General features: G+C 32.7%; 1 protein-coding gene and 1 pseudogene across 7 annotated transcripts; one reads left to right on the top strand and one right to left on the bottom strand.

The window, feature by feature from the left end:
* Window positions 1-1602: 1602 nt before the first annotated feature.
* On the top strand, window positions 1603-2413 carry LOC122279308 (annotated as a pseudogene).
* Window positions 1617-7036, bottom strand: LOC122279307 (pentatricopeptide repeat-containing protein At5g46100). 7 transcript variants are annotated; one of them, XR_006229559.1, is made up of 6 exons: window positions 6820-7036; window positions 5841-6045; window positions 3993-5719; window positions 3665-3728; window positions 3341-3571; window positions 1617-2264 (listed from the first exon to the last, which is right to left on the bottom strand). XR_006229559.1 is itself a non-coding variant. In XM_043089860.1 (4 exons), exon 3 carries the CDS (start codon window positions 5450-5452, stop codon window positions 4007-4009), a length of 1446 nt encoding a protein of 481 aa, XP_042945794.1. In that variant the 5' UTR covers window positions 5453-5719; window positions 5841-6045; window positions 6820-7036; the 3' UTR covers window positions 1617-2427; window positions 3993-4006. The 7 variants fall into 7 exon arrangements, 2 of the variants coding, with proteins under 2 accessions (XP_042945794.1, XP_042945793.1); XR_006229556.1 differs by having other exon boundaries at window positions 3341-3728; XR_006229560.1 differs by lacking the exon at window positions 3665-3728.
* Between the last annotated feature and the right edge of the window lie 5428 nt (window positions 7037-12464).

Raw genomic sequence — 12464 nt, 5'->3', positions numbered from 1 at the left:
TTCATTTTTCGATCTCATGACTGTTTAGAGAATACACCATCTTATCATTAATGCGGCATGACTTATTTGCAATAGTCAAATTTGTTAGGTTTTTTTCTTTTTTTTTTTTTAATATAGATTAAATCATGCTATATCGATGGGATTTGAATGTAAGAAGTGCGTTTTCTCCTCAAAAGTAATATTCTTCTTACAAACATTTTTTTTTCCCTAAGTTTATATAAAATGATATGATTGCACAAGAATGATGCAATAAAACCTTCCACATTTTTTTTAGTAACCTATATTTTTGAATTTTGAACTATCATTTTTTTCTTAAATTTTAACCCTAAAGTAATTAAGATTGACAGCAGACATCCTAGGCTATCAAATTTTGATAACTTAGATATTTGATTAAGATGTAAATGTTTAAAGAGACTAAAAAAGAACACGTGGTATAATCTCAACAGTCCAGTTTCAATCGGGAAGTAAATTGTCAATTTTCGAAGTTTGGGACACAAATTGTAAAATTGGTGATAATTCAAGGCTATAAAATTGTGTGTGTGTATACATGATCTCATTTCCTTTATTTTATTTTAGACAACGTTCATATCTGTTCATAAAATTCTGGCGTACAAGAGATGTCAATGACCGATGATACCATTCCATAAAAATATACCGACTCTATGTTTCTCATTAAGGAAGTGGACAATGTCACAGGCTCTTCCCTATACGATTCATGAAACCAATCGCGTAGTATACACTACACAGCCAAACTGCTTTAATTTGGCAACTAAAGAAAGCGAAAAAGAAAATGCCGCCTCCCCAAGTCCCAATGTGTAGACTATTATCTGGATAATTAAGAACTTTGGTCGATCATGACTTGTTCATATCCGTTTGCTCTGATAAACTTTGAATTAGCTCGATCTTTTAAAAATTCTGTCTACTCTAGTCAATGAAGAACATGTGATTATCCATGAGATTACTTCCGAGAAAAATCTTCCTTAGGGAGTGAAGGTTTCCTTTCTCCAACCCACCGAACCACCAGACTTTGCCACCCTCATGGTGGACAAACATAGGTCACTCCCCCCTAAACATTGGTGGGTGAATGGGGTCTCACTACATGGTGGTCTCAGCTCAGCTACTAGCATGGGATGGCAAAATTTGATGGTTGACCACAAATTCCTAGTCGAAGCACAGCTGGGGTGGTTGACAAAAATCTCTAAAAACTACTTACAAAGCAAAGTTCTTCCGAAAAGCAAGGTTCTATTCATTGCGTGAAAGCAAAACAAATGACCTGAAACAGCAACAAAACTCCCTGGATAACTGGAACCGACCCTTGGGAAGCTTACAAGTTTGATAACGGTAACTAAAACTTTGTAGACATTAGGTAGCCTCCAAACTACAAACTCTGCATTTCACATGAAAGAAAACTTTACCTCTCAGAAATCTGGGGAGAGCTTTCTTTATCCTAATCTCAGTTTGCTGTATTGGTTTCTCTTTCTTGCAAGGCATGCCAAACCAACCTTCCCAGCATTTGCCTCCCCTCAGTTTCCCTTTCTTTCAACTCTTATAAAGCTGTGCCTCACAAGAGGCATGCTGAATCAATGCTGATACAAATCCATAATGAGATCAAAACAAAGGGAAAAGAGAAGTGAAAGATTCGATGCTATGGAGATTAAGGTACAATCTGATTCCAAGAATCATGATGAATCAAAACATCCGCTCTTGCAAGATGGATCTGAAAAAGAGGAGAAAACACCGATACAGAAAGCCATTAGCCAGACATTTCAGAGCACAGCTCATTTGGCCAATCTTTTACCGACTGGATCAGTCCTGGCTTTCCAACTTCTATCACCAATTTTCACAAATGAAGGCAATTGTGACTCAGTCGGCCGGTTCATGACTGCTGCACTCGTGACTCTCTGTGGGGTCTCATGTTTCCTACTATGCTTCACTGACAGCTTCAAGGACAAAAAGGGGAATGTTTGTTATGGGTTTGCCACTTTCCAGGGGCCTGTGGATCATTGATGGAACAGCCAAACTTTCACCTGAACTTGCTGCAAAGTACCGGCTGCGCTTCATAGATTTCATGCACGCCTTCATGTCAATACTGGTATTCATAGCTGTAGCGCTCTTTGATAAGAATGTGGTGAGATGCTTCTTCCCAATGCCGTCATATGTGACCCAGGAGATTCTTACAAGACTGCCAGTAGGAATAGGTGTCATTTGCAGTATGATGTTTGTTGTGTTTCCTACCAAGCGCCATGGAATTGGCTTCCCCCTCTCTGTAAATTAACAAAAGTTTACGAATTATAGGCCTTCTATCTCCATGAACATTGCTCAAGGAATAGAATACTGATTGTGAATTGCAACACAAGCACTGTTGTATTAGAAATTTTGGGGTTTAATACAACTTCCATGCCTTTAAAGTACATTCCTAATGTTTCCCTGCAATTGAACCATCATTAAGGAAATGTCCTGTTCATGCTTGTCAATGCTAATATTGACAGTGCAAGGTGATCAAAACTCCCCATAAAAATCAAACATGCATTTGAGCATACTGAAACTAAAAGGATTGCGATAGGATTTTAGAATATAATTACTATTCCAATGCAAATAATGAGATGTCAATGTGTGCAGTGCAAGTTTGAACATAAATAATTTTTTAGTCATAGATAATTGCAATTAATAAAAATCTTAAGAGTAAAACAACAACTCAATACTGAAGGATATACCAAATTTTAGTTCAAATAGTAAGATGACGGAATATCAGTAGCATAAATCAAGATTCACATGCACACGCATACGCATATGCAAAAACTCATGAAAGCCAGTGGAATTATTTTTCTTGAATTTGATATTACATCTTATGGTTGGGAAAATTGTGTGCTCACAATTGCTCCAATAGAGACCTTCATATTGCAATTTTCAAAAAGAAAGGAAAAAACAAGTGTTTACAAAATGATAAATTTGGCTGTGTCAATACTTGAGACAAAGCCATAAGCACAGACTAGGACACTGAAAATTATTTCACCACATTCATCCATGGAACTCTATACAATCAGAGTAAAGTACGTTTTAAAATTCAAACATATCAAAGTGATAATCTGGATTATCAAAGACAAAATATAGCAGTTAAAAGAGTAGGTACAAAGGCAAGATTAACAACATGCCAGATACATCACACTAAAGATTGGTTTTCAGAAAAAAGGAGCAAAAAGCCAGCTCTCAGCTCAGAGCGGAAAAGACAGATTTGAATTTCAGAATTCGATATACACAAATACATATGAATATCATTCCCATGGATCAACAACGGATGCCATCACTATTTACTAAATAAGGCTGGGAATATCCCAACTACCTTTTTAAGACTTCATGGAGAACCAACACTATAGCCTCCCTTAAAACTCTGTGGGCTATAGTGATCCCTTGAGGCACGTGCCCTGAATTCTTTGAGGCACAGCTAACCTGTCCCACCATCCTTCCTGAAACCTGAAAAAGCTTGCTTATTTCCATACACTGAGTTTTTGGGAGATTTAGGCACATTCCCAGCATCAGGATGAATCGAAACATAAACCCTTGAGAACCATGACTGAAACAGGAGAGAAAAAACTGATAAACCCTAACACATCCTTACACAATTCTAAGTCCTTGATCAACTAATTTTCCAAAACCTTAAGCCCACCAAAGAAGGAATGAAGAGATTCTCTAAATTTGTCCTGCTTCATGTAACTTCTTGTATACAGATCCTACAATGCATTCGGCATTTAAACTTCAGAAGTTTATTCATCAACCGAATGAACGATACAATTTAACTTAGTCAGAAAATTCAAAGTTCAGAAGAAGACACAATATCCTGAGCCAGAGAATTTACACTTTAATTAAAAAAATAAAAAAATAAAAAAAAAAACAAAACAAAAACAAAAAACAAAAAAAAACAAAAAAAAAAAACAAAAAACAAAAAATTAGTGATTAGAAAGAAAAAAGTCCATAGACCAAGAGCACTTACTAACCTATAAACTAAAGCTCAGAATTGTAATTCTGGCTCAACAAATTCACTCATTAGCTTGTCCTGCAAAAACTCAGCATCTTCCCGCACCTTCCTTCGATCCCAAAATCCACCAAAAACTGCACTCCACGTTCCCTCAGTTGGAAGACACCCATCGATCACCATTTCATCGATGATGCGAGCAGCCTTATGTAAGTCTCCTCTCTTAGAAAAACACTTAATCAGAAAATCAAATGTTCCAGTATCAATTGAGATACCCCTAGTTCGCATACTAAGGTATAACTGAAAAGCTCGATTTGGATCACCATTAGTACAAAGGCCTTGGACCACCATGTTATAAATCTTAACGTGAAGGCTCCAAGTTAATCGGTTCGGTGAGATTCCCCCAAGGACCATTTCATCAAGGAAGTTTGCAGCTTCCTGGAACTTGCAGATGTCACAGAAGCCACTAATGATTTTACCATACAACCCTGCATCTGGTTTCAGTCCATGAAGTTTCATCCTGTCAAGAATCTCCAAAGCTTCTCGAAGCTTTCCATCTTTACAGAGTCCATGAATTAAAGTGCTATAAGTTATCATATTGGGCCTATGCCGTTTGCTAATCATCATCTCCAGGAGCTCCATGGCTTGTGAAGAACGCCCACCCTTGCAAAGACCATCCATTAAAGCACTATAGGTAAACACATTTGGCTCAATTTCTCTGATCTTCATCTCTTCGAGCAATCCAACAGCTTCATCCAAACTTCCAGACTGGCACAAACCATGAATCAAAGAAGTATACGTCACAACACTGGGCAAACAACCCTTTGTCTCCATCTCTTTTAATAACTCCTTTGCTTCTCCAACCTTTCCCAATCGACACAACCCATTAATCAGGGTACCATACGTATATGAATCTGGAGTACAACCACGATTGGGCATCTCTCGAAATATTCGAAAAGCAGCTTCCATTGTCCCGCTGTTCTTGCAAAGGGCTTTAATCAAAACATTAAGGGAAGCAACACAAGGAGGTATACCCACACCTCTCATATGCCTATAAAATTTTATAGCCATCTTTAACTGGTTTTCTTCAACAAGAATTGCAAAAACTGTAATGTAAGATTTCTCACTGGGTTTGCACTGGAATTCCTCCATCTTGTTAAAGACCCTAATGGCATCCAGGGGCCTGTGAACCCGACCGAAGGCTCTGCACAGGGAGAGGAATATATCTTCGGTAATACTACACTTTTCCTCCTTCATTCTATTAAGGAGCTCCTCCGCCGGTCTGAACTGGTTTGCGGAAACTAATTTGGAGATCATTGCACCAAAGGTATTATGATCATGCCGAAACCCATTAACATACTCAGCTGTCCCCGAATCAAATATTAGAGTAGCTTTCTGTACGTCCTTTTCTGCCCGTATCAACTTCTCAACTAGGGAAGGCGTTATTTGTTTAGGCCATTTAAACATACTTTTACCACCCATTACCGGGAATTCTCGCTTGCTAATATCACCAAACTACAAAATGACGCAAGCTTTAATATTTCCACACTCAGAATGGAGTAATCTTCCCAATCTTCAAGAAATTCTCGCCTAAACCAGCCAAACAGTCTGTATACAAACTAATCAAACTGTCAGCAATAGTTTTTTGCAGTGCTAAGATCCAGATTAGAAAACAAATGTGTTCGTGTGTGTCCATGTGATCTGTTGCCCATTCCATCAAGCAGATGGCGGCTGCAGTGAAAAGGTAGCCTGATACGTAATAAAGGCAATGTGAGACTCAATTTCAAGAGGAAAACTTAATAACAAAGAGAAGTAGTTGTGCATATATCAGATCAATGTGACATAGGCAAGAAAAATGACGTGAAAGTACCACTTCACTTAAAACGGCAGCCAATAATACAATGCCAAAAAGCAGGGCCAATCCGAGTCCTAGGCTATTGACAATCATGGATTCTAGACAGTGTCTGGATAGGTTTCTCTTGGTCTGCAAGACTGTCAACTTCTCTAGCAGACCAGTTTCCATTGTGACCACGGCCAAACCATAATTGTAGAGCCCCACAATCATGTTCCATTTCCTGTATGAAAATGGGAAAGGTTTTTCTTAGACAAACAATGGAATTCAGATCAGAATCATCACAAAATACCATGATACGTGCAATGAGCTTGCAGTGAGTTTTCAGCATCATGATATGTCCAGGCCTGCAACAAACATAACACTACTAAAAAAAAAAGAATGAAAAGGAAGCTTTGAAAAAAACTAGCAAGTCTTCTTGCAACGGGCTAAAAACTCCTTCAGGAAGGCTTAAATATTCAGTACTTTCTTTGAAGCAACCAACCAAGTTTCACATTTCTTTCTTACTATTCAGTACTTTAACCTTTTGTTTCAGAAAAGTCTATTTAAACATCCAATCTACAGAAGGGAGATGTTTAAATAATTGTAATTCATGGAAAAGATCTGGCAAAACTTATCCATATTATAGCTCACCCAAAATGCATCCTTTTTTTTAATTTCTTTTTTCTTTCTAGAGAAAGAAATGCACGATTCGGCAGAGGTTTTCTCACAAAAAATCTAGGTTAATTTCTGGGGGTGATTAGAAAAAAATGATAATGGATCCTAAATAAGATGGCTATCGAATTTAAATGGGAAATAAGTAAAACTTGCAAAGTCACAGCAAGAATCCGCTACCAATCGATAACGAACAAGACGTAAAACCAGAACGATTTCAAAATCCAATCGATATAGCTCCGGATTCCGAAAACAGAAAAACTAAGAAAAATCGAAAGCGTCAAGGAAAATTGCGAGGAAATACAAATAAACAAATAAAAAAAAGCTGGAGAAGAAAAATTACCAGAAGATGCACGACCAGGCACTGAACTAATTCCAAATGCATTTCCATTTCCTGAAATCATGTTCAATTCCATTTCCTGAGAGACTGAGAGAGCAACGGAGTTCGAACTTGGGAGACACAGAGAAGAATCGAAGATGGGGAATGGGAGACAGAGACCCAATTCTGAGAGAGTGAAGTTCAAACAAAAATGTGAAACGGCGCCTATGCAAAGAGACTTTTTCTAATACTTACATTCACGTCACATTTCCCATAAAATCTCTTATAATTTAGTTAAAAAATATATTTTTTAAAATTTTTTAAATTTTATTTCTTTTTAAAAAATCTCCTACATCTTATTTTCTATTCTTTTCTATTCTATTAAAATAATATTTCTCGATTATTTCTTTATTTCTTTTTTTTTCTCACTTCCATTTACAAACTTAACTATTCAATATTTTTCTTATATTTTCAACTATTACTCTAGTAAATATTTTAAACAAAAATTTAAATTATTTTTTTGTGAATATGATAATATTTTTAAAATTAATTTTTTTATATTTTCATAATTAATTAAATTATTTTAAAAATTATTATTTAAAACTATAATAAATATGAGTATGAGAGAAAGTGTAGATGATTAAAAAATTATTTATTTTATATATTAGAATAAAATATTGATAAAAATTATTTAGAGAATGAATAGTGAGTCCCCAAATATGGAGACTTACTGTTCATTTCTTAAACTTTTTTCCTAAAATAGGGATCTGGATGTGGGGGGCATTTTGATCAAAACCCCATAATAAATCTCAAATTATGGGGAATCCGGTGCTTTGGGGCACCGGATATGAATGCTCTTAGAGCATTCGATCCGGTTCCCCACATCTCCCCTATCCTCAAAATTTAGGAAAATTTTTATGATTTAATCCAAAAACCCCACTCCATCTGAGTCCCCATTATGCGGTTGCCGTTTACGATATATACAGAGTTTTCTCATATTTGCGATTGTACTATACGTCCGCATCCCTAATAAACCCTATTCGGTTTTCCCTTCCCTCGCATCTTCTTCTCTGTTGGTTGGCCCCCTTTCTCGAAGCATCTCCGTCGGTTGTAGCTCTCTATCGGTTGCATGTTTCTCTTCAAAATCTTTGTGGTTTCATGATTTTGTGTTCCTCTGGTTCTCTATTTCTGACTTTCTGTTAAGATTGGTCCCAACGCCATGACCCATTTCTCTTCCTCAAGTCTGTGAGGGATCTTTGAGAAGAGAAAAATTATATTGAATTAGATCTTGGAATTTGGATCTTTCACAATGATACGATTCTCGATTTTTAGTTGAAGATATGGGATTTTTTCGATTTGGCCAAATTGCTCAATCCTTGCTCCAAATCCTTGCATCAGGAAATTGATGATATTTTTTTTATTTATTTGATATTCATCTTTATGCTTTCTATTTGAATCATATCGTTATTGGTTTATTGAGTTTGAATCCTTGCTACATCTATTCAGTTGTTGTTTTTATTCTTAGTGCATTTTCAATTGTTTGGATTTTGGTATCTTTGTAAATATTATAAAACATATATAGAAATTGTGAGAACACTGTTTTGTTTTGGAATATAAGAAGTCATTTTCCTTTACAATTAAATTTTATCATCAATACATGACTACTGATTCTCATTAGAGAAATTGATAAAGAGTCATCTTTTAAAAAAATTTGTCATCACGTTAGAAAATGCATTAATTAAAATAAAATACTATTTTTATAATACGAATTTTGGTTTGAAAAAATATTGTATTGGATAGTCAAAATCATATAAATATTTAGTAGAAAGTGATATTTGAAAAAATAATAATAAGACAAAAGAGTTAGTAGTTAAGATTGTAAATGGAAGATAGAGAAAAAAGTAATAAAAAGATTTAATATAATAGAGATAGAGATGAGGAATGAGATGTACGAAATTTTTAGAAGATGAATAAAATTTAAAGATAAATTTGAGAAAATATGATTTTAAGTTAAATTATAGGGATGAAGATGAGGAACCGGATGAGGATGCTCTTATGGGTATTACCGTGTTACTATTACCAGATACCGAAGCATTTTAAACGGAATAAAACGGAAGCATAATCAATTACTTGTTTTGTGCTTCCAGGTTGGTTCATTGGGGTAGGGTCAGCTCGAAAAGATAGCCGGGTCGGTTAAGCGACTTAAGGTTCGGTTTGGCCATTGGAATTTTTTATCTCAAACGCAAAATTCTCATGTCATCATTACAACTTTCCCAAATCTCCATATAAAATATAATAAACAATTCAACTTTTTCTTAACTTTTTCAAATCTCAAAAATAATAATATTATTAAAATATAATATTTTAATATTTAATCTTAAAACTCAAAATTCTCATCTGAGAAATTTCAGTGGCCAAGCAAAATCTAATTTTGGATAAAATTTAAGACTGAACTAATATGTACCAGTTTTATATTTTTAAAAATTGATTACGTACCGTTTATCTCATCTCATTTAATTATTACAATTTTTTAAACTTTTATATAAAATATAATAAATAATTCTATTTTTTAAAATGTTAAAATAAAATTAATATTAAAATTAATATTTTAATAATATTTTATTTAAATTTTAATTTTTACCACCACCTGATTAACTAACCAAGCTCTTAGCATCTCTAAAAATTGTGGTTCTCATCAATCGGATTGATGATCAGTGAGCGAGATGAAGACAAAAGACATTGAGAGGTCTAATAAAATGTTCATCTCAACAAAAACTGAGAGATGACTCAACATATATACGTATTTAAATACAAGTCAAGGTGCAACATGCGATGCACGTTTGCTTCGTTGGGTTGTTTACTTGTTTAGTTAAGTTTTAAAAATTTGACAGTGAGAATATTACATAAATATAAACAACAAAATAACTTCTAAATTTTTTTTTTTCTTTTAGTGTCATTCTAGCTCAGGAGCTAGGGCCATATTGGACAGGACCAATGGAAATAACATTAAAGTTTTTGTGTTTTTGTTGGTTGAATATTTTTGGGTCTGCAGCAAGTTAAATCATCCATTATTTTTCTGAAGCTTCTGATGCCATTTTTTTTATGAATGATAAATGTTACTATGTGTTAAATATTTAGTGAAATTAGATGATTAATAAATGTATAAATAATTTATTTTTTTGTTAATGATTTAAAAAAAATTCCTAAATTACATACACAACTTTCATTTTTTTGTCAATTAGTGTATATAAAAAGATATTTTCGCATTAGACGATCACAACGTAACATAACATTCTAACTTGTAGTCTGCTGAAAAAACCTTAAACTTTCATGTACAATATGAAAAATTGTTTAACACAATTGTTATGTTTGTATTAAATCCGAAATTTGTGTTATGTAAAACATAAAATTTTCTTTACAAGATTTAGGAGATTAATATTTTTTGATAATTTTTAAATAATAAAACTAAAATTTAACGGTGCAATAAAAATGACAAAACTATCGTTTAAAATTACTAAGAAAAGTGAAAATGTAATATAAAGAGTTGCGCTGGGTTACAAATAGCGTTAACAACATTTTTTTAATGTCCTTTTTGTTAAATTATCTTAAATTGTTGTAAGTATTTTAAAAAATATATCAAATTTCTATTTAAAAACTATATCAAATTTCTAATAATAAAAAACAGTATTTTTGCAAGTAATAAAAAACACTTTTTTAAAAAACACAAGTGATAGATGCTTAGTTTTTTAATCTGAACTCAATATAATTGAATAAAAAAGACACCGAGAACATTCATTCATTATAAGACATTTAAAATTAAAACAGTTCAAATTGATATTCACATATATTAAAACAGTTCAAATTGATATTTATTTTTTATTCTTAAAACAAAAGAATGTTCTAAATGATTTATATATTTACTTTATAATTTAACTCTTATGATTATAAAAGTAACTTTCTTACCGTAAAGAGTACAATGATAACAAAATGGTTTTCATATGAATATTTATTTTCTTGTAACGGAGGAATGTTCTCAGTGTCTTTTGTTATCCAATTATAATTGTACATGTATATTAAAACTGTTAAAAATGATATTTATTTAATTTTCTTATAACGGAAGAATGCTCTAAATGTTTTATGTATTTACATTATAATTTAACTTTTTTGATTATAAAGTAAATTTTCTTATACTCAAAAATTTGAAATTTGTTTTACGACCAAAAAAAAGAGTGATCTTTTATTACAAGATAATTGAATTTATTGATCATTAGTTTTAAAAATTCACAAAAAGAGATAGTCAATTTATGAATTAACAACATATAATAAAAACTAAGGTATCAAATCATAGGCAACAAAATAATTATAGAACAAAAATCACAAAAATATTTACACAAAGGTAATGTTACAAAAACTAATTTAACAAAATGTTACTAAAATTACAACACTTTCACCAAGGTGTACAAAATAATGTCTAAAATAATTATTCTCTATGTAAACAATTAGGAGATGAACAACAGAGCAAATAGAAAATTTGAACACATGACTTCCATGAATAATATACATAAAAAGGAAAAACAATAAAAAATGCATCACTATATTTTTTAGTTTTATGTGCAGATCTCTCATTGAGATCAACATCTTAGCGAAAGCTTTAAAATTCATATTGCAATAAAAAATTAGAGAAATATATGCAGACTTTAAAATGCATGTTAAGAAATTAAAGTTCCAAAAAGAAAATCTTATTAGCTGAAAGAAGAATCTTAACTTTTAAAAAACTAAAGCATATAACTTTTTTTTATTGTTATTTTTTTGGATACGAGCAAATCTAATCCCTATTTTTATTGCTATGTTTTCATATATTTTTTCTTCATTTAAATTAATATTTTTATTGTTATGTTTTCATTTATTCTAGGTATTTTTTTTAAATTTTTTTAAAAATATAAAGTAAAAATGATAAATAACAACATTCAATTAATATAATAAAAAAGAGATTTTATGCATCATTTTACGTTATATCAAATATAAATTTTTATTTTATTTTATTTTTATTAAATTAATTTAACTAATGAATAAGATAATAAGTAAAAATATTTAAAATAAATAAATAAATCATATTTGACCCTAGATGACGTGTAGCAAAAGCATCTTTCATTACACCTACCCGTAGAGTCTAATCTACTTTCCATCATTTCAATCTATAAAAAAAAAATAGCCGTATTTTCAGTAAAAAAATATAGTGATCAACAGTCATAAAATAGTGTAAAAAGTGATAGTAATCGACAGTCATAAAATAGTATAAAATAGTGATTGACAGTCTGGTTCCACTCATGACTTGCACGCAGTATTTTTTTTTCTAAAAAGTTTCTTTCTTTTAGTTAAAAGAACCTTAAACACCCCCCTCTTCGAGAGTCTTCTTCCCAACCCCCTTATCTGTGTCTCCATTTCTCTCACTCTCTCTCTCTCTCCTCTGGCCCCCTTGATGTTCTCTCCCCCCTCCAAGAGTCTACTTTCCCGCCCCCCTTCTATTCCCTCTCTCTGTTTCTTCTTCCCCGCCCCCCTTCTTCTCCTCTTACATCATTTTTGTTCGTTTTTTCTTTTTTACCACCGACCATCGCTGCGTTCATCGTGCCTGGCCGGTGACAACCACTCTTCCCTCACAGCCTCTCTGT

Source organism: Carya illinoinensis, chromosome 10, assembly GCF_018687715.1.
Source record: "Carya illinoinensis cultivar Pawnee chromosome 10, C.illinoinensisPawnee_v1, whole genome shotgun sequence".
NCBI classification, from domain to species: domain Eukaryota; kingdom Viridiplantae; phylum Streptophyta; class Magnoliopsida; order Fagales; family Juglandaceae; genus Carya; species Carya illinoinensis.
The sequence above is the reverse complement of the archived record's forward strand: the minus strand, read 5'-3'. Positions and strand labels throughout refer to the sequence as shown.

Coding starts and splice junctions, on each gene's coding strand:
- LOC122279307 (XM_043089860.1), bottom strand. CDS start 5,452: ATGGGTGGTAAAAGTATGTTTAAATGGCCTAAACAAATAACGCCTTCC.